Source organism: Drosophila eugracilis, unplaced genomic scaffold, assembly GCF_018153835.1.
Source record: "Drosophila eugracilis isolate 14026-0451.02 unplaced genomic scaffold, ASM1815383v1 contig_498, whole genome shotgun sequence".
Lineage (NCBI taxonomy): Eukaryota > Metazoa > Arthropoda > Insecta > Diptera > Drosophilidae > Drosophila > Drosophila eugracilis.
The window spans coordinates 1,723,862-1,746,581 of record NW_024573369.1 but is presented as its reverse complement, the minus strand read 5'-3'; the positions used below and the strand labels follow the sequence as shown (position 1 = coordinate 1,746,581).

The window sequence follows — 22,720 nt, the reverse complement described above, 5'->3', positions numbered from 1 at the left end:
TGGAAATGCCAATTTAAGCCATGTTAACTTAGGACCGATTAGGTTAGTCAATGAAACTGATTTCAAGGCTTAAGGGGAAGTTTATTTGGCTTGAAGAAAAGGGTGAAGGTTGCAAGTTTGACTATATAATGAGTATTGAAATATTTTTAGTGATTTATTGGAAGAAAAAGAGCTTTCCTTATTGTATTGATTGTGATTGATTTCTTTAGCTTTATCAATTGGATTGTTAAATGAACAAAAATCTGCATTCTTAAGAAGAGAATTTGATGGCTTTTCTAAGCTTTATCATAACGCTTAGCTAGCCAATACTTACTTTTTATAATTTTTCCAATAATTTTCAAATAAGAAAATCCTAAAAAATAGGCCAAGAAAACTTACCATTGATTATCTTTCCCTTCTCTCCCTTCTTTCCCTTTTCCAAATTCAAAGCCAAAATATTGTTTAATTTTTTTTTTTATTTTATATATATTTTTTTTTCTCATCAAATGTTTCTTTCATTTCCGTTTTTTGTTTGTTGCTCTTCATCGACTTGCTTTTTATTTAGGTTTTGTTAACAATTTGTGTTTATTTATTATTGATTTTCCCGCCTTAACCGCTGCGCGCTCATACCTTTTGTGAACATTTTCCTGGCGCATATTCTTCGCACATTTCCCACCTTCTTACTTTTGTTTACTGTTTACTGTTTTTGTTTTTGTTTTTTAGCCATTTATTATAATTCGCCTTTGTTGTCATTTTCTTTTGCACATTTTATTTTTTAATCGCTTGATGAATATAAGGATTTAGTTGTCTGTGTTGTTGTTGTTGTTGTTTCGGTTCTTTAATAAACTTACGCATTATGCTAACACTAAATACTTTTTACAATAATAATAATAATAATTCGCATCGTCATAATAATAATCAAAATCGTTAGCTGGGGGATTTTTGTCTCGTGTGTTTTTATTTTTTATTTTTTATTTTGTTTTTGTTTTATTTTTCGCTGCTATATCATTATAATTGGGAAATTCATAGATTTATGCTCATATATCTTCTATTAATATATGTGTAATTTTGTTAGGTTTCTTCCTTTTCTAGGTTTACATTTAGTTTTAGCATTTCCGCTGCTTCTCTCCTGTCTCCTGTCTTCTCTCCTTCCATCTTTCTTCTCTTCTCCTTATCGCTCTTTTTGTTTTTGTTTTTGTTTTTATCCATTTGTTTATAATAAATTACGTTCGCTTAAGTTCTAGGACCACAAAAAAAAAAAAAAAATAGTTTAGTTTAGTTTGCTATCTGTGTGTGTGTTGGTTTTTTGTTATTTCCTTTCATGATTTTCTTTTTTCTTTCTCTTTTTATCATCTTGCCGTGTACTTCTCTCGTGTGTGTGTGTGTGTGCTGCCGTATATAGCTCTTGTATATATATATATAATATCTGGTTTATGTAGACTTAGGACCTAGTACATGCCTAGTTACGTTTATGTTGTTAGACAACGATTATAATATATATCCATATGTTACGTGTGTAATAATATTAAAAAAAAATTAGGTTTTTCGTTTCAAAAAATACAGGCAAAAAAATAAACAATTTTTGTTTTTAGAGATACGAATAAAATGTGCTAATTTACAAAAAAAAAAAAAAAGAATCTCTTTATGCAGATCATTTTCTTTTCCTTTTTTTAGACTACAGATTTTTGCATTTTGTTTTTTGTTTTTTGTTTTTTTTTTTTTTACACTGATACACATAAATAGTATTTGTTTTTGTTTTAATTACAGACAAGACGTTTAGTGTTTGTTTTTAATTTAAGTTTTCTTTTGTTTTTTTTTAGAGTTTTTCTTTCTTGTTTTGTTTGTTTTTTGTTTTGTTTAAAAAAAATTGTTTACTATGTGCAGCGCCCATTATTTGTTGGTTTTTTTTTTTTATACATTTAAGAGAGATTTTCTTTGTCTATTTTGTTTTTTTATTTGTGTTTTTAGTTTTTTTTAGTTTTTAGTTTTATAATTTACAAATATTTTGGCGCCGAATTGATATAGAAAAAAAATAGCTCAGTAATAATAATAATAATAATAATAATAATAAAAGTATAACAAAAACAAAACGTATCAGAGGGGTGGGGCTTAGCCTTTGGCCAGAACGAGACGGCACTACAGCAAGAGGTGAACTTTTTTTTTTTGTTTCGCCCTCTCACTCTACATCGTTCCCTCCCACTCTGTTACTCGCCGTGCGCCGCTCTCTCTCTCTCTCGCTCCCGCATTCGCTCTCTGCCGAAGAGCAGCAGCCGCGTTGCCAACTGTTTCGTATATTACCAAACGAGCCCTTCATTTTGCATATTCTGCGGTTCGCTGAAATTCGCCGAGCTCATGAACTCCGGCGAATTGGTTCGGGGGCCATTTTGTTGCTGCTGCTGTTGCTGCTGCGTCTGATTCGCCGCTTGTTGCGCATTCTGTTGCTGCTGCTGCTGCTGTTGTTGTTGCTGCTGCTGTTGCTGTTGCGCCGCCTGTTGCTGCGCCGCTGCTGCTGCGGCCGCCATCAAATGCTCGGCGCTTGGCGGCGGCGGCGGTGGCGGCGGTCCAACGGCCGACTGCAGCTGCATCGGCGGACCGCCCGCCTGGCCAAGGAACGTCGCCTCCGGCGTCAGTCCGAACTCGTTCACCATCGGTATGGGTCCGCTGTGGTCCATGGGGCCACCTAAGGGTTAAAGTAATGGAGATTCTGTTAGTTAGTTTTTCAATTTTTGATTTTTCCCTCTAATTTCTATAATTTTCTTGGCTAAACAATTTTTCTTGGCTAAACAAAAACTTTGGCTTCTTACCTGGCGCATTGAACGGCATCGGTCCGCCGGGATGTCCGGGGAAATAGGGTCCGTCGTGCGGGTGGAAGGGTCCGCCGTAGCCGAACTCGAACTTGGCGTCCGCCGCAAAATAGGGAAAGCCTGGTCCATCGTCCAGTCCGCCGGGCGAGAGATTCATGGGGAATCCCCTCATTTTACGAGCGCCACCGAAGAACGGCGGACGACCCATGCTGGTAATTTGCTTCATGCGTCGCTCCTTTGACCTTTTGTTTTGGAACCACACCTGAAAGAGGGTTAAAGAAGAGATATAGGGTTAATATAAGTTACTTTTCTTTTTGATTTCAATCAAGAAGAAGCTAAATATCCTTAGGAATAACCTTTAACTAGGGAAATCTACAAGTTAGTTTGATTTTTAGAGGATAGTACTATCCCCCCTTCCTCTTAGCAGATCTCCTGTCTTGGTGCATCGGTTTATGGACGGCGGCGCATGTCTAATTGTTGTTGCCCAACGATTCTGCTGGCTCTCAAGATTCACATTCAGATTCTTCTGCCCGGTTGTGGTTATTTTTTGCATTGATGCTACCGCCGCACCGGGCGGCCGTCGCAAAATTAGCCCCATTTCCCCCCACCACTTCAGCGATCCCCAGCGATCCAAACGAAAAACGATTGCAAAGACTGAAAAAGACTGAAAGACTGAAAGACTTGGTAGGCAGAGAAGACGCGTCTCCGCAGACTTCGATGCCATTTTTACGACGTTCTGGCTGTGGGTTTTGGGTTGTTCGGTTGTTCGGTTGTTGTTCGATTCTTCGGTTCGGTTCTTTTTTGGCTTACGTTCCGGGTGCTCCAGAAGCACCGTGCCCAGCATGCAAAGTTATAAAATAAAAACATATTTCAAAAGTTTTAGTGGCACCTTTCGGGACCGCTCTCTCCCTCCCTCCCTTCGATCCTTTGTCCCGTCTCTCCCCTCTCTCTTCCCTTCCTCGGGATCTGAATCTGCCTCTGCCTCTGCCTTGGCTGCCTTGGCTGCCTTGGCTCTTTTTTAATATTCATATCTGGGACGCTCTTTTAATGATCTGCTGCAACTTTTTTGATTTTCTCCTGGTTTTATATATTTTTCTCAATGAAACTTTATGATTTATGTCTTTGCGCGTCGCAAGCTCTTCTTTTCTTGGTTTATTCTCTGATTTTTTGGCAAATAGTTTCCAATGAATTGGGCTTAGATTTTGGTTCCTTTTCTTCCTTTTCTTCCTTTTTTTTTTCTTTTTTTCATATTTTCTACCCAGTGCAGCTGTTGGCCGAAAAGCAGTCTTAGAAGGCAATTTGAGCGTGAATTTTAATGATGAGCGCCGTTCTGCAGTTCATTTGAATTTATGAACTCGCCCGGGCAGACGACTAGACATGCAGCCAAAGTCGGCGGTGGGGCCCCTGGGCCCTGGGCCCTTCACATTTCACATTTATAAACTGACACATTCGGCGGCGCAGCGAATTTCGCTAGAAAAGCCTTTTTTTCGGGGCCTGAGAACGCGCTTAAAGGAAACCACAGAACCGTAGAACCAGAAGAGAAGACGAAGCTTTTCTGTGGGTTTCTTTTTTAGTTTTGTCGGCAAACAGGATGCACACAAAAGGAAGTAACATGCTGTGCATAGTTGGGTTTCAGTCTTTCAGACATATAGCGCATATATACCACCATAACGAATCCAAATCCTCGGTCAGGCCATCTTACCATCCAACAGTTCTCTGTGGAGCGGAGCGTGTGACTTTATGACAGCCACAAAAAGATAATCCGCTGGGAAGCTGGGAGCAGGATAGCTGGGAGCTGGATGGAGAGAGTTCTATAAAGGGGAACACAGAAATCTAATGGGAAGTTGGCCAGAGAAGGCCTTTTGGCTATGCAAAGTGGTAAGAAGAAGGGGTATATAGTGTAGTTTTTTGTTCATTTTCAGAGTTAGAAAGGAAGGTTAAGTTAGTTGGAAGGATTTTTGTGATAGATATTTTAGTATGGAAGGGGTTTTCTGAGGTGTTTTCCTCGCACTTCCTGGACTTCCCAGTAAGAACCTACCAAATTTCAGTTCCCAACCTCACAAAGCAGCTTTCCCTTCACATTCCAACTTGCCTATGAAGATGCCTGGCCTGCATTGCCTTTCCATATGCAAAATTGCCACAAAGTAACATAACCTTTGGCGTAATCACCTTGATAACGTCGTAAACGTGGCAAAACTCAATCCGCCAGCGAAAATAAATACAAAAAAAAAAGAAGGCTAGTAGAAGAGTTTACAAAGGGGAAACCAACAAAGAGAGAACCCCCACCCACCCAGCAGAATCCACAGAACACGCGGCTAAGCTGCCACCGCATTTCAATTACACGTAGAACTGCAGCGCAATAAATAAAAGGGGTGAGGAGGAGAAGGAACTCCCTACCTACCTGCCAACCAAAACCACCCACGAACAGCCCGCAAAACCACACAGTTTGCAATATTTTTCCATATGCGATATTTGCCTCTGTGGAGGGCCCTGCGGTCACATAATTTTTCATTTTCATATCCCACAACCAAACAAAAGAAACAACAAATGGTGGGTGGTGGGTGGTTGGACACACACACATAAAAAAAGAGGCTAAACTAAAATATGCATTTACAATAGTTTTGCATTTGTTTTCCTCAGTTTTTCTGTCCGCTTCTTCTTTTTTTTTTATTGTTACTCCTTTGGTGGTTTTCCCATTTCTTTGTGTTTTTTACTCGGCGGCCGGCACACATTTCCACATTGTTTTGTTACCTCCACAAAGAAAAACAGCAACAAATGGCAAATGGCAAATGGAGTGCGGCAAAAAGTGCAACAGAAAGGAAATTCCAGAGCAAAAATAAAGCACAATTGGTTGCGGGGGCGGCACATGGTTAAGGGGGTGTGCCAGTAGATTGGTTATTATAGTTTTTTTTTTTGTGGTTTCGAAAAGTTGATAATGAAAAAAAGTTGAAGTTTTCAAATGGGGGAAAAGCAAGGGAAAGGGCAGGGCATAGGAAATGGGAGAAGGATCTTTCAAGGATCTTTCTAAGTAAAAGTTAAAAAAAATATTTAAAAAATATCAAAATTTAAAAGCAAATAAGAACCCATTTTTTAAAGAAGTTTTTAGATCCTTAAAAAATCTCAATTTCCCACCCAAAACTGGGGAAAAAGCAAGGGAAATGGCAGGGCATAGGGAATGGGGTAAAGGTTGGATCTTGAGAAATATTATTTTTAAGGATCTTTCTAAGTAAAAGTTTAAAAAACTATTTAAAAAATATCAACCTCTTTTCAAGAAGTTTTCAGATCCTTAAAAAAAATCTCAATTTCCCACCCAAAACTGCCATACTTTTTGCGCCCACCCAAAACCCAACCGAAAGGAAAAACATTTTCCATATTTTCCTTTGTATTTTTCTAAATTCCCGCTCCTCCTTGCACTGCCAAAAAAAAAAGGCGGCAATCAAAATTCCAGTTTACTCAGCGGGCAACAATTTTCTGTTGGCTCACAGCAAATGGGCGTGAAAAGCATTTTTCGGCAATAAATTTGAGGAAAATATTTTGGTTTGCCTTTGATTTGGTTTTCCTTTCCATATTTTTCCAGCTCTATATATTTTTCTTTGCTCTGTGCTCTTTGCTGTTGAAAAAGCAGCTCACTCGTTGTGGATTTTAATTTTAGTTTCTGCAATTTGAGTTTGCTTTTTCGCGAGGGGGGGGGCTATCGCCCTGCCTCTCCTCTGGCTTATTATTTGGATATCTGATATTAAGATATATCAAAATCGCATCTCGGTTGGTTATCATTTCGTATTTTTAAAGTTCATTTATGTTCCAGGCTAAGGCAAGGCGGCAAATTGTGGGCAATTTAGAAAAATGTGCGGCTAATATTTTATTTCCGCACTTGGCCGGGGCCCCGAAATTTGTTTCCAATTTGGAGCTTTCAACAAATTTCCGACTTAAGGGGGGGAGGGAAAGGGGAAAGGGGGAAGGGAAACTTAAACTGAACTAAGTTGAACACGCGGCCAGGAACATTTGAACATTTAGTTAAATTATAGGTTAGACTCTGACATAAAAGGGCAAACAACGTAGCATAATGGGCCATGGTAGCAATCACAAGGGGTCGGCCCCCGAGAACCGAATCCCTCGCATAACAAAATGATTATTGCACCGAGTGGAGGCAGCAAAAGGCACTGAGAGAAATGAGTGGTTGATATATGAGTGGTGTTTGGGAAATGAAAGAAAGTTTAAAGCTCCTCAAAGAAGTCCTGGAGAACCTTCACTTTCCTTCAAGTTAATCACTTTTCTTTTTTCTTCTTAAAGTTTTCTTTGCAGTGCACAAACTCTCTACCTTCTCCTACCTTCTGTCCTCTGTCCTTCCATCCTACCTTTGCTTCCATCTGCATTGTGTTGGAAATTATAGCAAATTATGTTAAACGGCAGCGCGTTTGGCCTCCCACCTGCCCCTCCTCCTCCTCCTCCTACTACTACTCCCTGATTCTTGCTCATTTCAGCGATTGAAAGATGAGGGGGTGGGCCAGGGGTCATATATAATACACCTACTATATATATATATAATCTTATGGCAATCTTAATGTGATCCTCCGAGAAAGGGGCAGCCAAATGTGTGTCACGTTTCTGGCTGCCTTTGATTGATATTATTGGTTGGCTGTGCTGGCTGCGGTTTGTGATTTGCGATTGATGATTGAAGATTTTGGCGATTGAGAATGGCATTTCGATTGAGATCTATTGGATATTTAACCCATTGTTTTGTGGCTACTTGGCTATTTTCACCCTTACCCCTTATTTTGTTAAATTAGTTTGCTATGATGCGGCAAGATTTGTTTGTTTGGATTGCCTTTTCATGTTGTTTGTTGTTAGAGTTGTTGTTGTTGTTGTTGTTACTGTTGTTGCTGTTGCTGCTGCCTCTTAATTGCCAAAAACAATGGGGCAACTTTGTGCTGGCCACAATGACAGCAAACGAAGTCGGCAATAACAATTTTTAAAGCTAATCAACGGCGGCATTCAAAGACCGAGAAAAGTTTTTTTTTTTGGCCGCCAAAGAAAACCAAAAAAAAAAGTAATCTCAAAGCGAGGGGATTTTCCTGGTAACTTCTTCTTCTTCTTAACCCTTAACATGGCTTAGAAAAAAAAGCCTTAAAAAAAAAGTATTTAAATATTTATTTTATTTTTGAGTTTACTAAGTTTTCTTTATGATCAGCAATTATCGGCCATGAATATGAATTTTTCAGTCATTTAGCAGTCTATCTATGATCTATCATTATTCCCCTTGATAGCAGCACAGACCCTAAAAAAAGATGATATATGGCTTATTAGCCAGGCAAATAGCAGCTTGTAATGGATCTTCTAGAGAAGATGATCGAAACGAGAGGAGGCCCAAAGGATTGGAGGACAGACCTACCTCCATGATTACGTTACGATGCGATGATGACCTCAAGCACACAGCACCCTCTGATGATTTGCATTTATCGAAAGGAGGCTGTCGTCACGCCCTCGAGTCAACATATATCGATGACTACCGCTGCTGCTGCTGCTTGTTTTTTTGTTAGCTTCTTCTTCTACCGTTTTCGGTGAGGCGTGAATTGGCCTCGAGTAAGAGTTAACAGATAATTAACTTCTTCTTCTGTATCTCAGGTGGATCGTTGCCCTTTTTCCCATAGTTTAGTAGGTGTTACTGAAAAGAGGAGAGCTCCTTGCATGACTCGGCTCTTTGGCCGGGTTTCGATTTCGGTTTCGGTTTCGGTTTTGGGTTTGGGTTTGTATTTCGTTTTCGGTCACTTTTGGTAGCTTCGTCGTGGCGCCTCAATCGAAATTAATAGCAACTTGATGAGTTGTTGAAATTATAATTTCCCCCCTCCTCCCTCTCTCTCTCTCTAACTAACCCTCTGACTACATCATCAGCCCTATTTTTGCCGAGTCATTTAGAAGAGAAGAGAAGAGCAGAGAAGAGGAGGGCGGGGGGCGGGGGGCGCCTTTTGAACTACCAATCCATGTTGGAATAAATGCGTTAAATTAGCCTCCTTTTTGGAATGGTTCAATCTACGATTTTGGAGCAGCATTTTCTTTTCAAGTTTTGCGGTTGCCGAATGAACTTCCCCTCCCTTCTCCACCCACTTGATCATCCATCGAAATCAAAACAATTTCCGCTCAATTAATAACAAAAGGCAAAAGCCCAGCTCAGAGATCGCTTTGACTAATTAGTTGGCCATAAAACACGCACGAAAAACGAAAACTCTATACGAAGTCAGCTTAAATTTGTCAACTTCCGATGCTCCCCAAAGATAAAACATGAAAGTATAAATCTTTGGGGCTATCATAAGAGGAGGAAAGAAGGGGGGCGGAGGAGGTGGCAGAGGGCAGGCGAATGCAAATCACGGCTGGAAATGCTCTCGAATATGTTTTCTGTTGACAAATAAACGCCTCTGCATGGCGGCGGCGCGACATCGCTTGACAAATGTCCGGCTCCTCGCATCCGCATTTGGGGGTATCAAAGTATCTCAGTATCTCAGTTTGAGTTTTTAGGCATCTGAAGTATCTTTGTATCTGCTCTGTATCTTTGTATCTTTGTATCTCCAAGTCACTGGCGCCAAGCTCAGCGCATGCCACATTAAAATTTTTGTTTAGCTGCCGCTCTCGCGCTTCGTCGACTGTGTGATTTTGTCCCTCTAACCTACACCCCCCCTCTCTCCCTTCTTCTTTCTTTTTTTTCTTATTTGTTTATAATTTTTCAAAGCTTAAATGGAGCGAAAAGAAACCCAAAGATCCGCTGCCGCCGCCGCCTCTGACCCTTGTTTCTTTCTGCTTTTGAAAATCCCCCGCAAAACAGGTTGACTTCTTTCTTCTCTGAACCGGAGAATCTGTCTCGGTCACTTCCCGGGCGACATTCGTGGCCATAACTCTTCGAAAACGCCTTTGGTTTTAGGCCTGGGCCTTGGTAGTTATGTTGTTTAGATATGCCCAAAAGTCTATCCACCTATCTATCAGTTTAACAAATGGGCTTTATGGCCGGGCCCTTCTCATGGGAATTTGATTTGCAGGTGGTTTCTCAGGTGATCAGCTTTAGGTTAGCTTCCATAATGAATAGGTTTAGTTTGGGATGAGGAAAGGAAGGGAACTTGAAAGGGAAACCTCAGGAAATACCAAATAGCTTTCTACGGGGGGGAGATATTGTGCTTTTAGTTTGATCAATGCAGGTTGGGAATGTCATTATAGGTGTATCTGAAAGCTATCCCTCATCTTGACAGGGTCTAACCTACTTTTTCCCTGATGTTTACCTTATCATAGCCTAGCAAAGAGTCCTAGGCTTATACCTCCCCTTAGCTAGTTCATAGTATCCCCAACTTTGTCGGTTGTGCTTGGTCAAGTTTTCGGATCTATTCTGATCTGGATACGCTCTGCTCCAGCTCCAGCTCCTTTTCCTTCTCCTGCTGCCTCTGCTTTGCCCTTCCCCCTCAGTTCAGTGCTTTTATGTCAAAGTTCAAGACATGCCTGGCATGGGTGGTGGGGGTTTGAGGGTATGGCGTAGCTGAAGCATATTGTTTGTATTGGCGCCCAACGTGGGGCCCAACTTCTGTCCCGTGGCGCGGCCATTGCCCCGCCCTCTCTCTTCCTCTTTCTGCCTCAGCCGCCCACCGTTGTCTGTGTGTCGGCAAAAGTTCTTAAGAAGTTTTTGTGTCATGCCCTCAGGTTGCCGCTGCTGCTGCTGCTGTTGTTGTAAAATTTATTATAAAACTCACAGCAGGCGGGCGCCCAAGAGAAAGATGCTCCCCGCCATCAGAGTTGTACAAATTTTCTCGTTGACATCTGTGCCGGGGAAGGGGTAAAGAAGTAAAGGGGTAAAGGTAGGTGCCTGCCCGAAAAAATCTCAAATCCATAACCCATTCCCCCGCTGCTCTTGATGAGCTGATGACGAACTCCCGAAGTCAACTTTGCTTTGATGGAGATCGAGTTACTCAAAGCTGTTTCTTAGGAAAAAGTCAGCTGGAAGCTGGCCATATCTATGTTTATATATCTCTGACATTCGATATGCTTGATATTGATGGTGAAAAGAAAGAAGAGTGCTGCTGCAGCAGCAGCAGAAGCCCTTCCCTGCCCTGCCTTGCCTTGCGTCTTAATGAAGATGCAAATGTGTGTCTTCCGACTGCCGCTGACAGGCCACAGATGTCCAAAAATGCCCCCGCCATCTCTTACTCACTCTCTCTCTCTCTGTCTCAGGCAGATTAAGATTTGTTTGGTGTGCCTCCTCTTCAACTTGTTGGCATTTGTCACTTTCGTTTAGCTGTGAGAAGGGACCCCAAAGAGGTGTTGATTGTGTCACACTTGTCGTCTCACAAAAAGCGAGAAAAAAGATCGTCGCTGCAGAGGAGCAGCAACAAGAAACGAATGCCGCCTAAATATCCTTTAACTGTAACCAATGACACATCAAAGGCCAGCGACAGCGAAAGAAAACTATACAGAATGGGTTCTCTATAGCAGCATCCAGTATACAGTATCCCGAATCCCGAATCCCGAATCCGAACCGAATCGAACTAAACTGAACCGAGAACCCGTGCCCATCTCTTTAAGAGCCCGTTAAGTGGTCATGGGATTGGAATTTCTTTGGGTATTTCGAGTGCCTTCTCGATCGCGTGGTGATCTCTTTTTGGGTGAAAACAAAAGATGAAAGCAGCTGTAGGAGGGTGCGGGAAATTAGTAGTAGAAGAAGGAGGAGGAGGAGAAGGAGGAGGTCTCTACCCTCTAACCTGTTGAAAATCATACGACCAAGCAAGGTGCTCAAAGGCGAGTCGAAAGAAGAGTCGGCTTAATGATGTTGTTGCGGTCAGATCTTATAGAACATATGCTACGGCGGAGGATATCCTTGACAGGTCAGGAGGTCAGGAGAGCAAGAACGAACAGCTGCCTAACGATGGGAAAAGGATTCGGAGAGGAGGAGTAGGAGTAGGAGTTGGAGTAGGAGTAGGAGTAGGAGCAGCGTAGGAGGGTCTACAACTTAAAGATCTGTCAGCAAGCAATACGAAATGGAAAGGTGATGGGTTAGTTAAGTAGGAGAGTAGCAGGGAGTTTCTATACAGACTAATCCCATAAAGGATATCATTTAAAGAGCTCTTTGGGGTTTGGATTAATGAAGATACTTTCAGGAGCAGTCACTATATTCCACATTAGCAGGCGTCTTAGTAACTTTGCCCTTCAATCTAACCACTTTTAATAGCTGCAGTTTGTACTAAATCCAAGTAACTTATTAAGCTTGCAATTTAGAAACTTCATTTGCAAGAACCTCTTACTTAAGATCGGTAAACTTGAAAGGTTTTGCAGTTTTGCAGTTTTCAGCGCATCTACTTAGCAAGCTTCAGCAATTACTGTTCCGCCTTAGTAACTTCCTCAATTAATCTAGATAATCTAGATAATCTGTATCTTTATCTCTACTCTCTCTCCCCAATTTGTTAAGCCATTTTTTCTAATCCTCATTACGTAAGCCCAGAAGCTTCTCTAGCCTCGATTTCTGTTAATAGCCATATTGCATGTTAGTTAACATTTTTAAGCCCTTCTCGGCGCTTCTCATTTTGGTTTCTTGGCGGGAGGGAGGAGCATTAAAGAAGAAGAAGATTAATTTTGTGGAATTTTTGCGATTTTAGCTTTTAATTTTTGCGTTTTGGCAAATTGCTCTTTGCATGAAATATTCCTTTTTATTTTTTTTGCCTTTTTGCTGTTTTTTAAGCGCATTGAACTTCCGTTTTTAATGCACTGCCACGCCCACCTCGGCGACTGTGTCCGCCCTCGTTCCGACATTAATTTCATTTTTATTGTATTTGGTTTGTTGTTTTTACTGGCCGAGCAATGAAGCGTTGCAAGGCGGCAACGGCCAAGCGGCCAAACGGGCCAAACGGGGCAAACGTTGAAAAATCGCGTCCGACTATTTTTTATGATTTTTTTTTCTCTCTCTGCGGTAACCGACCGACCGCGTTTGCTTTAGTTTAAACATTTGCCAGTCAAAGCGCGCTTAATTTATGCCTTTTTTATGCTGATGAAACGCAGACGGGCCGGGCAGGCCGCTTCATGCCACTCGAGAAAGCCAAAGAGTGCTTGGAGGTCGCTGCTTGGAACTCTACTACTAATACTACTACTATTACTACTACTAATACTACTACTATTACCATTAGTAGTAGTATTAGTAGTAGTTCTACTACCTTGATAAGCACAAACTCGCCAGCTTTGGCCATCGTTAAAGTACAGCTCAAACCTAAAACTTTTCGCAGTCTTCCGCTTTGGGCTGCACTTACCTTTTCCAGCGGAAGGCTAAAAATCCCAGACTTTAGCTTTCAAAATCATTTCTGAATCAGTTTTAAGGTTCTTATTTGTAGATCAAAAACAGCTACAAACTAAAAACTAACTAAGAGAAGAGGAAATGCCTTTGAAATATCACTTTGATAGGGTTTGATACCCCAATCTTAAGTCAAAAACTCAAAGTAACTTTCCACATATCATCCAAATATTTCATATTCCTAATCTAATCCTAACCAAAGTAATGCCAGATGGCATGGTTGGTGGATCTTACGATCTCTCACTCACTCACCTGTATAACGCGCATGGGCAGCCCGGTCTCCTTGGCCAGTTGCTCCCTGATGTGGCGTGTCGGCTTCGGCGTCTGATTGAAGGCCGTCTTGAGCACCTCCAGCTGTTTGGCCTTGATGGTGGTGCGCGGACCGCGTCGCTTCGATCCGTTGGCATCGTCGGGACTTTTGTTCTCCGCCTGGGAATCGCCACGTCCATCCGGATCGCCATCCAAGGAGCCCTGCGATCAAGCAAGATGGTTTATATATATCTTAAGATATTGTCTATATAGTGCAGAGACAGACAATGCTGGGTCGTCTCATAATCGTTTGCCAATCATTAATCAAATCGAGTGTGGATGTGTGGAGTGTGTGAGGTGTCTGTGGCTTGAGAGACCCCAACAATGCCACCACCTAACCGAACGATCATCAAAGACTGAATAGTCTTTAGTTGGGAAATGATGATGGGTGTTGTTAATACCCTTTAAACCAAGTGATTAGGGGAGTTGGGAAGTTAAGGGGAAAGTTCTAGAAGAGTTAGGTAAGTTGGGGGTATGAAAATGGGAAGTTTTTGGGATATTTGTTTATGGATTTCTTGGTTTATCATTTGATAATCCCCTTTCCTAACTTCTAATCAAGTTCTTGTTGATATCTCTGTCAGATAATCTCTCATTTAGCATACTCTACAGGGTAATCCATTCATTACTCGAATGAAAAACGAGGAAAAACAAGTTAATGATTCGCTATTCTAAACACCCAACAACTCTGCACTCTTCACTCTGCACCCCTCACTTACCTGATCGGAATCGTCATGGGTATTTTTGCTATCGGTGCTCATGCTTTGTACTGATATATCCGATGTGCCCAGAGGTCCGCCCGCTGAGTCGGGTCCATTGGGACCCAGTACGCCCAATCCGAGTGCCGTGGCCCGCAAATGCGGTGGATCATCGTCGTCATCGTCTTCGCTCGCCGAGCCCATTAATGAATCTGTAAGAATCAAAGAGAGAGAGTTAGTAACCAAAAGTTGAACAAATTGCTAAGCTATAAAGTGTAGTAGAAAGGGGGTAGGGGGTCGGGGGGGTAGGTTATTCTATTCCACTTAAAATACAATTGCAATAAATAATATTTGTACTGAGCTAAGCCCAAAACGACGTTGCAATTGGGTTTATTTTCGCTGACTGACGACGACGGGTGGGAGTGGTCACGTGTCACCATTTCATGGTCTAAGTAGCCCTTCCCTTTGACCTGGTGTTCACTGTTCTGGTTTCTGGGTCTGGGTTCTCCCTGGTCACGTGTCAACTGCACTCGCTGATTTCTATATAAGTTGATTAGGTCAAAGGGAAAGGGGCAGAGGGAGGGGGCTGTCTCTGCTTATCTCTGGTGCAGACTTCTAAGCTCTGGGCCATGCAAAATGCTGACACACGTTCGAATTTCCCTAGTTTTCCTCGCCTGTTTGGCTCGAGATAAGCAGAAAACGAGCTTCGAAACGTGTCACTCAGAAAGAAAGAAACTGCGACGTTCTCGTTTTGAAAAGAGGTTTCAAGTTTTGAATTTGAAGTTTTTCGGTAAATCTGCCAGCCAGCTAGGAAGCTAGCAAGCGTTCCCCCGAGGGACAAGTTGCCAGAAATAAATTACACTTTATTATGCATAATCTAATCCGCACCAGATGCAACCCAAAAGAGGGTTGTCTCTGTCTCTGTCCAAACGATCTGAGCTCTGTGACTGTGATTCTGCGTTTTCCAGTCTCATCTGGCACCTGTCACATCGACTGACTCTGGCAAGGAAGAGCTTAACGCGGGATGAGTTCCAAGTCGGACTCTGATGGGATGAGTATGGAAGAGATGGAGTTGGAGATGCTGATGCTGATGATGATGATGAGATTCCATCGCCAGAGCCTAGTCGATGGGGGGTAGCTTTCGAATTAGATAGCCATGGAGGTAAGGAAAGAGAGCTGACATATGCCTTTTTTTCCCTGTTTTTATGGCCCAAGAAATATCAGAAGCATAGCAATGAAACCTTAAAGATGATCTGCTGCGATCATTAACTATGGTATAAAGTATCTCTTAGTCTGAAGTTTAGGCTAGCCATTAGCTTTCTTTGTAGTTACTTGCCAGCCTTGCCAGCCTTCCCACCATCTCTGTGGTTCCCAGCAGCACAGGATTAACCCATGCACAACCTCGCTTTGCTTTAACCCAACGAGAGATCTTAATCAGTTTCGAGCGTTTGGTCGAGTGTCGCAGGATGCCATAAAAGTCCTTCAACAATTGACCCGCAGACAGGGCCAACGGTACGGAAACTTGAAGTGTTTACCAGCATCGCTTACTGGCGCTGTGAATGCTTCAAATGCTTCGAATAGCTTGGCTGGTTGGGTGGCTCAAGTGGGTGGCAGTTGGTGGTGGTTGGTTTAAAGCCCAAAAAAAAAGATCCCTGGTCTCGTCGTCGTTGTGTCCTGCCTGCCTGGACCAGCGATTCGATTCCATATGGGCGCTTTAAGTTGTTGTAAACACATGTTAATAAACACGCCGAGGGTTGTCAGTACCAGTAACAACAACAACAACAATACCAATAGCTACAACAACAACAAGAGAAACAACAACAACAGAAACAACAACACCAACTCGAGCATCACTCAAATTAACTTTGAAAACCATTCAGGAACACTTCATTTGATTGCCACAGAAAGCGGCAACGTTGTTTGGGTTAAAAGGGAAAGAAGAAGCCAGGCCAGGGAAACCACCCCACTTTTTATTTTTTTCTGCCCCCGCGGCAGTTGTTGTTGTTTGTAATTGTTGTTGTAGCAATAGCAATTATACCATTGAAGCAGCCAACCCTCGGCTTTGGCAGCCATAAAAGTTCAAACACTCTCATTTCGCGCTTAGAAAAATATTTCCAGTAACCTTGTGGCCTTCTGAAATATCCCAAACCCAGCCACCCATTTTGCACTCTCTACTTTGGATGTTTTTCTTTAACAAACATCCGCATCAACATCCGCGTTGGCAGCCAACGTCGAGGATGCCGAACAAGTGCCGGAGATCCTTGAGAGCTGAATCATTGGGCAAACAAGCAGGACAGGACAGGCACATAAATAAACAAGAGGCGCCGTTGCCGTTGCCGTTGCCGTTGCCGTTGCCATCGTTGTTGCCGCTCCTGGTGGCATGAATCCATCATCATCATCATCATTGTGTACACCCACTGACACCACCCGCCCTGCCCCTTGATTTTCCCCTCTACCACTTGCCCTGTTTGCATAGTCAAGTGCAACAGTTTCCAGTTTCCAGTTTCCATCGAGTCGTGAATAGATTTTGCCTTCTTTGCAGAAGATCTCGAAAAAGGTTGCAATGGTTGGGTATGTCACCTGTTTTTGTGGGTGGGGTTGGGGGTTAGCTTCGGTTAGGTTAGGTTAAACTATAAAGGATCGACGCTTGAAGGTCGCTTTATGTTGGCTAAGCTGGGCTAAGCTTAGTGGGATGTGAAAAGGAAAGTTCTTCTTTAGAAGTTTTTGGCTAAGAAAGTACAGCTGAGAGCTGAAAGAAGAAACCTTTCTTTAAGAAGAAAGCTGCTGGAAAATCTTCAAACAACATTCAGGTCATGTCCAGGCTAGAGTTTTCCTTTAACCTCTGGAAAATAACCCGTATCATTGTCTTTGAACTTTTTCGCCACCCAACCCACTCCTCTGCGGGGGAACCTTTATTGCTCCACGTAAATAGTTTTGTCAGGACATCGAATATCTACCTGTCATTGCCTCAGCCAGAGGGTAGAAGGGAGAAGAAGTGGGTGGGTTATGGGTTATGGGTTATGGGCCACCCCTCAAGGACCAAGAACAACTCCATAAGGGGGAAAGCCAGCAGCAGAAGCAGGAGCCACCACCAATCGACGTAGACAAAGCGCACACACATTAATTTCGAATTAGTTTTGCATCATGTGGTTCACGATGCAGAAAAATCAAGGGGGTTTGGCTGTTGGTTGGGTTGGTTTTCCCACCTCTTCCCCCTCCTCGACTCTGCTGGCTGCTCCCCAAGCATTTTCAGCTGGTTTTTCTGGCCGTTCGCCTCTGCTCTGCTCTGCTCTGCTCTGGTCTCCGTGTTTCGTGTTTATGGGCAACTATTAAGTGCACAACGTAGTGCGGCATGAAAAATGCGGCATGGACGTGGAACAGATCGCTGGATTTTCTACATGAGCGCATTCTGAAAGTCGTTCGCTGTTCGCTGTTTGCTGTTCGCTGTTTGCCTCACCAACATTCAGACATGGCTATATATATATATATACTATATAGTCATTCTGGAGATTCTGGATATTGGATTCTTGGGCATTTCCCATACCTCCATTCCATTCATCGGTGGAAATCGGAGAGGGGAGTCGTGTCTCGGAGTTGGCTGGCTGTAAAATTAGGTTAATTCCTGTCAGTGCGTTGCTGATTTGAATTGTCACAGAAGAGAGGCAGGCTATATATACTCCTTACACTGGGAGGTGTGCTTCTTCTTTGGTAATAAAATCGAAATTATAAACACCTGCTAATAAAGTTGGCCCTTGGGGAGAGAGGGAGAGAAAGGAGGAGGTTTCATGAGGTTTTTCTAGTACTTTTTATCTTTTTTTTTGTTAACTTTTCTTGAACTTAACTTGCCAGCTTCTTAGTTACTTTCTTAGTTACTTTCTAGGCAACCCCCCTTGACTAGATTTATTCACTAATCACACCCCTTTTTCTCACAGTGTCATATACACTTGGCACCTGGTTTCGTTCTCGGTTTCGTACTCTTTGGCTTTGGGATTTAGTCGCACTTTGAGTGCCATCCGCATTGACGTTCGCTGACGTTGCCTCCTCTTAGCCCCCTTATCCCCCTCCTCTGGGGGGAGTACCCTCCCCTTACCCCCTCCTCTGTTAGGCCTCAGACGCTCGATCGCGGCTTAGTGACGACGACTCTAATCCCCTGACTGCCTGTCTCTCATCCTCTCATCCTCTCATCCAGCATATAAGTTCGCGTATTTCAGCTCTTTCGCTTCTTTTTTCTTTCTCGGGGTTTATGTTTTCCTTTTCAGCCTCTTTCCCCCCTCTGTCTGTTTTTTGCACATGACAGTTACGCAAGAAAAGTGTCAAATCGAGTGAGTTGGCTGGCTGGCTGGCAAATGTTATGCAATCCCCAGCTGGGATGGCCGATGACCGATAAAAGCAGCTGAGTGAAAGCCGCCTCTGCGGGGAATAACTTTGATTTTCAGCCTTTAAAACTGAACAATCTTGAAGTTGTTTTAGCTCTGTAAAGTTCTATAAAGATCAAAAACTATTAACTTGAGAAAATTTAAATGGAAAACCCCAAAAAAAACGCAGACTTTTCATGGCAGCAGAAATTCTATTACCATCTGTCCGTCCATCACTTTCAAATGCCAAAGTTACTTGGCCTTTAAATCGCAAATTGAAATTGAATTTACTTCTGGTAAACTAGACTAATTTTCCAATTTTCCTACCCTCAACGGTTTTTCTCCGTTTTTCTCTCTGTTCATGTCATTGACAGACTAATTTTTTATTTTCTTCCCTGCACTTTGATTTCTTTTCGGGGAAAAAACTTTTCACAGTCATCAATTTTGCTGGCCAGTCTTCGTCGTCGTCGTCGTCGTCTGCTGGCATTTAGTGCCACTTCAACGACAAACTGGCCAACGTCATGTCAAGGTCACACACTCACCCAAACATATACAAGTTTATACTCGTATTTAGATGGAGCCCTGGGTCATTGGTAATGAGTGTCCAAAGTTGTCCAAGTTGCGGAGAAACTGTTCAAGTTGCTGCCTGCCTGCCTCTGAGTTGCTGCCTCTGAGCTGCCCCAACAGTTTGCACTTAATTTCTGTTTGTGTGTTGCGTGCACAAACATTTAAAATTTATAGACAAACAGTCAGTCTGCCTCCCTCCCCCCTCCCTCCCCCTTATTTGGGGCAGTTTCAGGAGAGGTTACACAAGCCCCCTCCTGGCCTTACCTACCCCGCCCCTCTTGCTTTTCCGATTTAGCCACTTGGCATGCTCAGTCAAGTGGAAAGTGTAGTGGTGCCACCCTCTCGATGGCTAAATGAAGTTGCTGCCCCCATGCCGCATGCCTCATGCCTCATCCCCCCTCCCCCCCACACACTTCTGCAAGCGATGGAAATTGCTCCTTCTGTTGACTGGTTCACGTTCTTCACGCTTTGATGCGGCATTACAAATTGTTGTGGTATTTGTTGTTGCCGTTGCACCCTCGCAAATAGTTGCACACACACACACAGAGGCAAACACCCACAACCGCACACGCACACACACCCAGAAACGAGTAAGCACACACACGCAAGATGCACTGCAAGAAAGTGAAGGAATTTGAAGGTTAGAAAGGGCGGCTTTCAAGAACCTTAAGCTGAAGTTACCCATTTCCCTGGCACCTTAAACTCTTCTACGAAAACCCCAAACCTCTCCCTTAAATTTCTCTCAGTGCCTGGCATTTGTTTAATTCATTTGTCGTTGCCTTGGCTTTGGCTTTCAGTTGAAAGTTTTGCAGCCATATCTGTCTCGAAATTCGTGGCCGCCGCTCAAAGTGTCAGAAACAGTTTCTGAGCCTTTGTGACTTTGACTTTTGATGATGTTTTGAGCGCCTCAACTTTGGCTTAGCTAAAGAAGAGCGAGGTGGAAGCGAGGGGAAAATCAGACAAGTTGCCTGCCTCAGTTCGAACTTCGTTTTGTTTGACACTTTTCTGCAAACAATAAACTTGAAGTTCTTCCTGGGGGGAAAGTAGGAGGGGGCAGCAGCAAGCAAACTGTCAAGTGTGGAATCCCTATGAATCCTTTTAGGACAAATTTAGTTCCAGAGAAAGAAAGGGTTGGGTAGGGGAAAGAGTGATATGTAGGGAAAATGGGTTTAAATATGGGATCTGAAAAGGCATTTAAAAAGGCCTTTAAAACCTAACTTAAAAGTGGAAATTTAGACTAGGTTTATGGAGTTCTAGGAAGTAGCTTCCTTAACCTTTTACTTTCTGATTTTTCCTTAGACTTTTCCTTACCCCAACAACCTTTTCTTACCAAGCCAATGGCTACTTTCTGCCGCCGAATGTCTCTCTCTCATCTCTTTGAATGTCTCTCAGCTTTTAGAACCCCATTTTGCCAGCCAGAAATCTTTGTTTTGATTGGCATTACAGGAACAATGAACAATAACACTCCTATAACTTCTATGGCATATATATCAGAGTATAGGTAAAGCCAAAGCTGTGTGTGTGAGTGTGTGTGTGTTAGTGTGTGCATCTTATAAATGCTTAAGGAAAGGGGTTGCTGGGCTTAAAAAACCCACCAACAACAGCAGTCTGAAAAGAAAAAAAGTGAGTACGCTCTGTTACCTTTTCGGGCAACAGCAATCGCCTTTGGGCGGGCCCCCCCTCTCTCTCTCTCTCTCTCTCTCCCCCCTGTCCAGGCTTTTGTTATTTTAAGCATTTTGTGGCAGTGCCACAAGCGACAATCTACAACAACAAAAACAAAGGAGTAACGAAAATAAAACAACACAAAACCGGCCGCATTCTGTGGGCATTTGTAAAGTGATCCCTTTTTTTTTTTTTTTTTTTTGCCTTTGCCTGTTGTTGGTTTTACAGCCAGACGAACAGGCACCCAAAGGACCAAAAGGACCTTTCTCCCTTTTTGTTTGCCCCGCGCGCGTTGTAGACAACGCTGGGAATGCACTGAGAGAAAAGTTAGCTGTGATGTAAAAGGGAAATGTGGGAGGAAAAGCTTCAGCTTAGCTGTTTTTGTGTTTAAGGAAAGTTGTAAGAAAGTTGGAAAACTTCTTAAAAGTAGTTTTTATGTTGATTTCTTTGCTCTTTTAAAGTTCTTAATTCCAAGTTAGATCTTTGCTTAGTGGGATAAATCTCTTCCCACTCTTTTTTTTCCCAGTGTCTTTCGTAATGTTGCTGTTGGTTTTGTAATGTTGCTGTCATGATGTTGCTGCCGCCACTGCTGCTGCTGCGCCTAAAGCAACAGGATTTCAAGGCTCGCGTTTTTCCCCTCTGGAACGCGTTGAGCTGTGCCAAAAAGGATTTTCCCTCCCTCTTAACATACCCTCCCCCTTTTTGGGCATTTAACATTATGCGATATATACATTTCCCTCGATATATACATGTATATATCTTTCGCTGAAATTGATACCAATGATGTTCGGGGCCTTGGCTTGGCTCCTTTGCAAAGAAAACAGAAGAAGAAGGCAAAAAAAAAAGAAAACAGAAGGAAACTGAAACCGTTTTGTTTTTATTGTTATTGCGTATGTTGTTGTGTTTTTCTTTCATTTCAACGCGCCTGTCGCTCACAAATACAACAACAACAACAACAATAGCAATAACAACAATAACAATAACAGCATTTAAGGAAGAAAGGGAAGAGGACAGAGGCAGAGGCAGAGGCAGGGCGAGGGCTAGGGCTGGGCCAAGGAAAGGTGAACTCCTTTTTGGCGAGCGACGAACCAACTGACAGGAATAACAATAACAAAAACAGCAACAGCAACAGCAACATTACAAAGACAAGGCGGCCATAAACAAAATGGCGTCGTTTTAAGGAGGGTAAAGGAGACAGCGAGAAAGGAAGGAAGGTAGGCAGTAGAGTAGGAGGGGCCGAAGCGGAAGTAATGGCAGTTAAGGACTTCCAGTTTATGCAGTTACACTTTCCATATGTGTATTATTTTTAGTAATTTTAAGAAATTAAGTTTAGTAAATGCTTACTAAAGGTTTTAGAAGGTTTAAAGGTTTTAGAAGGTTTAGAGGTTTTAGAAGCTTTAAAGGTTTTAGAAGCTTTGACGGTTTTACAGCCACTGGAGGCTAGGGTCCTTAGGCCTGTCATTTGAGCTTAGCTGAGGGAAAGCACTTGCTTTGAGGGAATGTTATGAACATATAGCCAATCTAGCAATCAAAATCTTTAAGTTTTTCGGATATTTCATGCATAAAAGAAGGGAATTAGCTTCAAATTTGCTTTAGTAAGTCTTCCTTATAGGCTAAACCTTACTTTTCTACAAAATTTACATACTTTTCATCCTCTAAAATTGGAAAAACAGCTTATGATTAAATCAAAACTTTCTTTCTTTGCTCACAGCAAAGTTCCTTAAACTAGAAACCATTTCATAAAGTTCCTTTAACTATAAACCAAGGCAACTTCTTGGCCTTTTCGTTAAGTTCCTTAAACTATAAGCCATAGGCAAACCCTTGCCTTAAACTCTAATTCCCAAACTAAACTAAGAACTAAACCCAAAGCCAGACATTTCCCCTACAAATAGCATATATACATAGTATATACCCCCTATATAGATATACCACCAACCCATAGAATTCTGCAAGCCATGAAAACCGCACCCAAGTAGCAAAAAAAGAACGCAAAAGGCCAGAAAAGACAACAAAAACGGCAGCTATAGCTGATCCCGAGATCAG

At 42.5% G+C, this 22,720-nt stretch overlaps 1 protein-coding gene across 2 annotated transcripts in view; it reads right to left on the bottom strand.

The window, feature by feature from the left end:
* Positions 1–1,990: 1,990 nt before the first annotated feature.
* The window catches only part of LOC108116751 (LIM/homeobox protein Lhx1), a 55,779-nt gene continuing 35,049 nt past the window's right edge, over positions 1,991–22,720 (bottom strand). For both annotated transcript variants that reach the window (XM_017228773.2, XM_017228781.2), the window contains 4 exons: positions 14,115–14,305; positions 13,342–13,560; positions 2,784–3,045; positions 1,991–2,659 (listed from right to left, as the gene is read on the bottom strand). In XM_017228773.2, the coding sequence (XP_017084262.1) occupies positions 2,274–2,659; positions 2,784–3,045; positions 13,342–13,560; positions 14,115–14,305 (1,058 nt within the window). In that variant the 3' untranslated portion in view covers positions 1,991–2,273. The remainder of the gene's footprint in view (positions 2,660–2,783; positions 3,046–13,341; positions 13,561–14,114; positions 14,306–22,720) is intronic.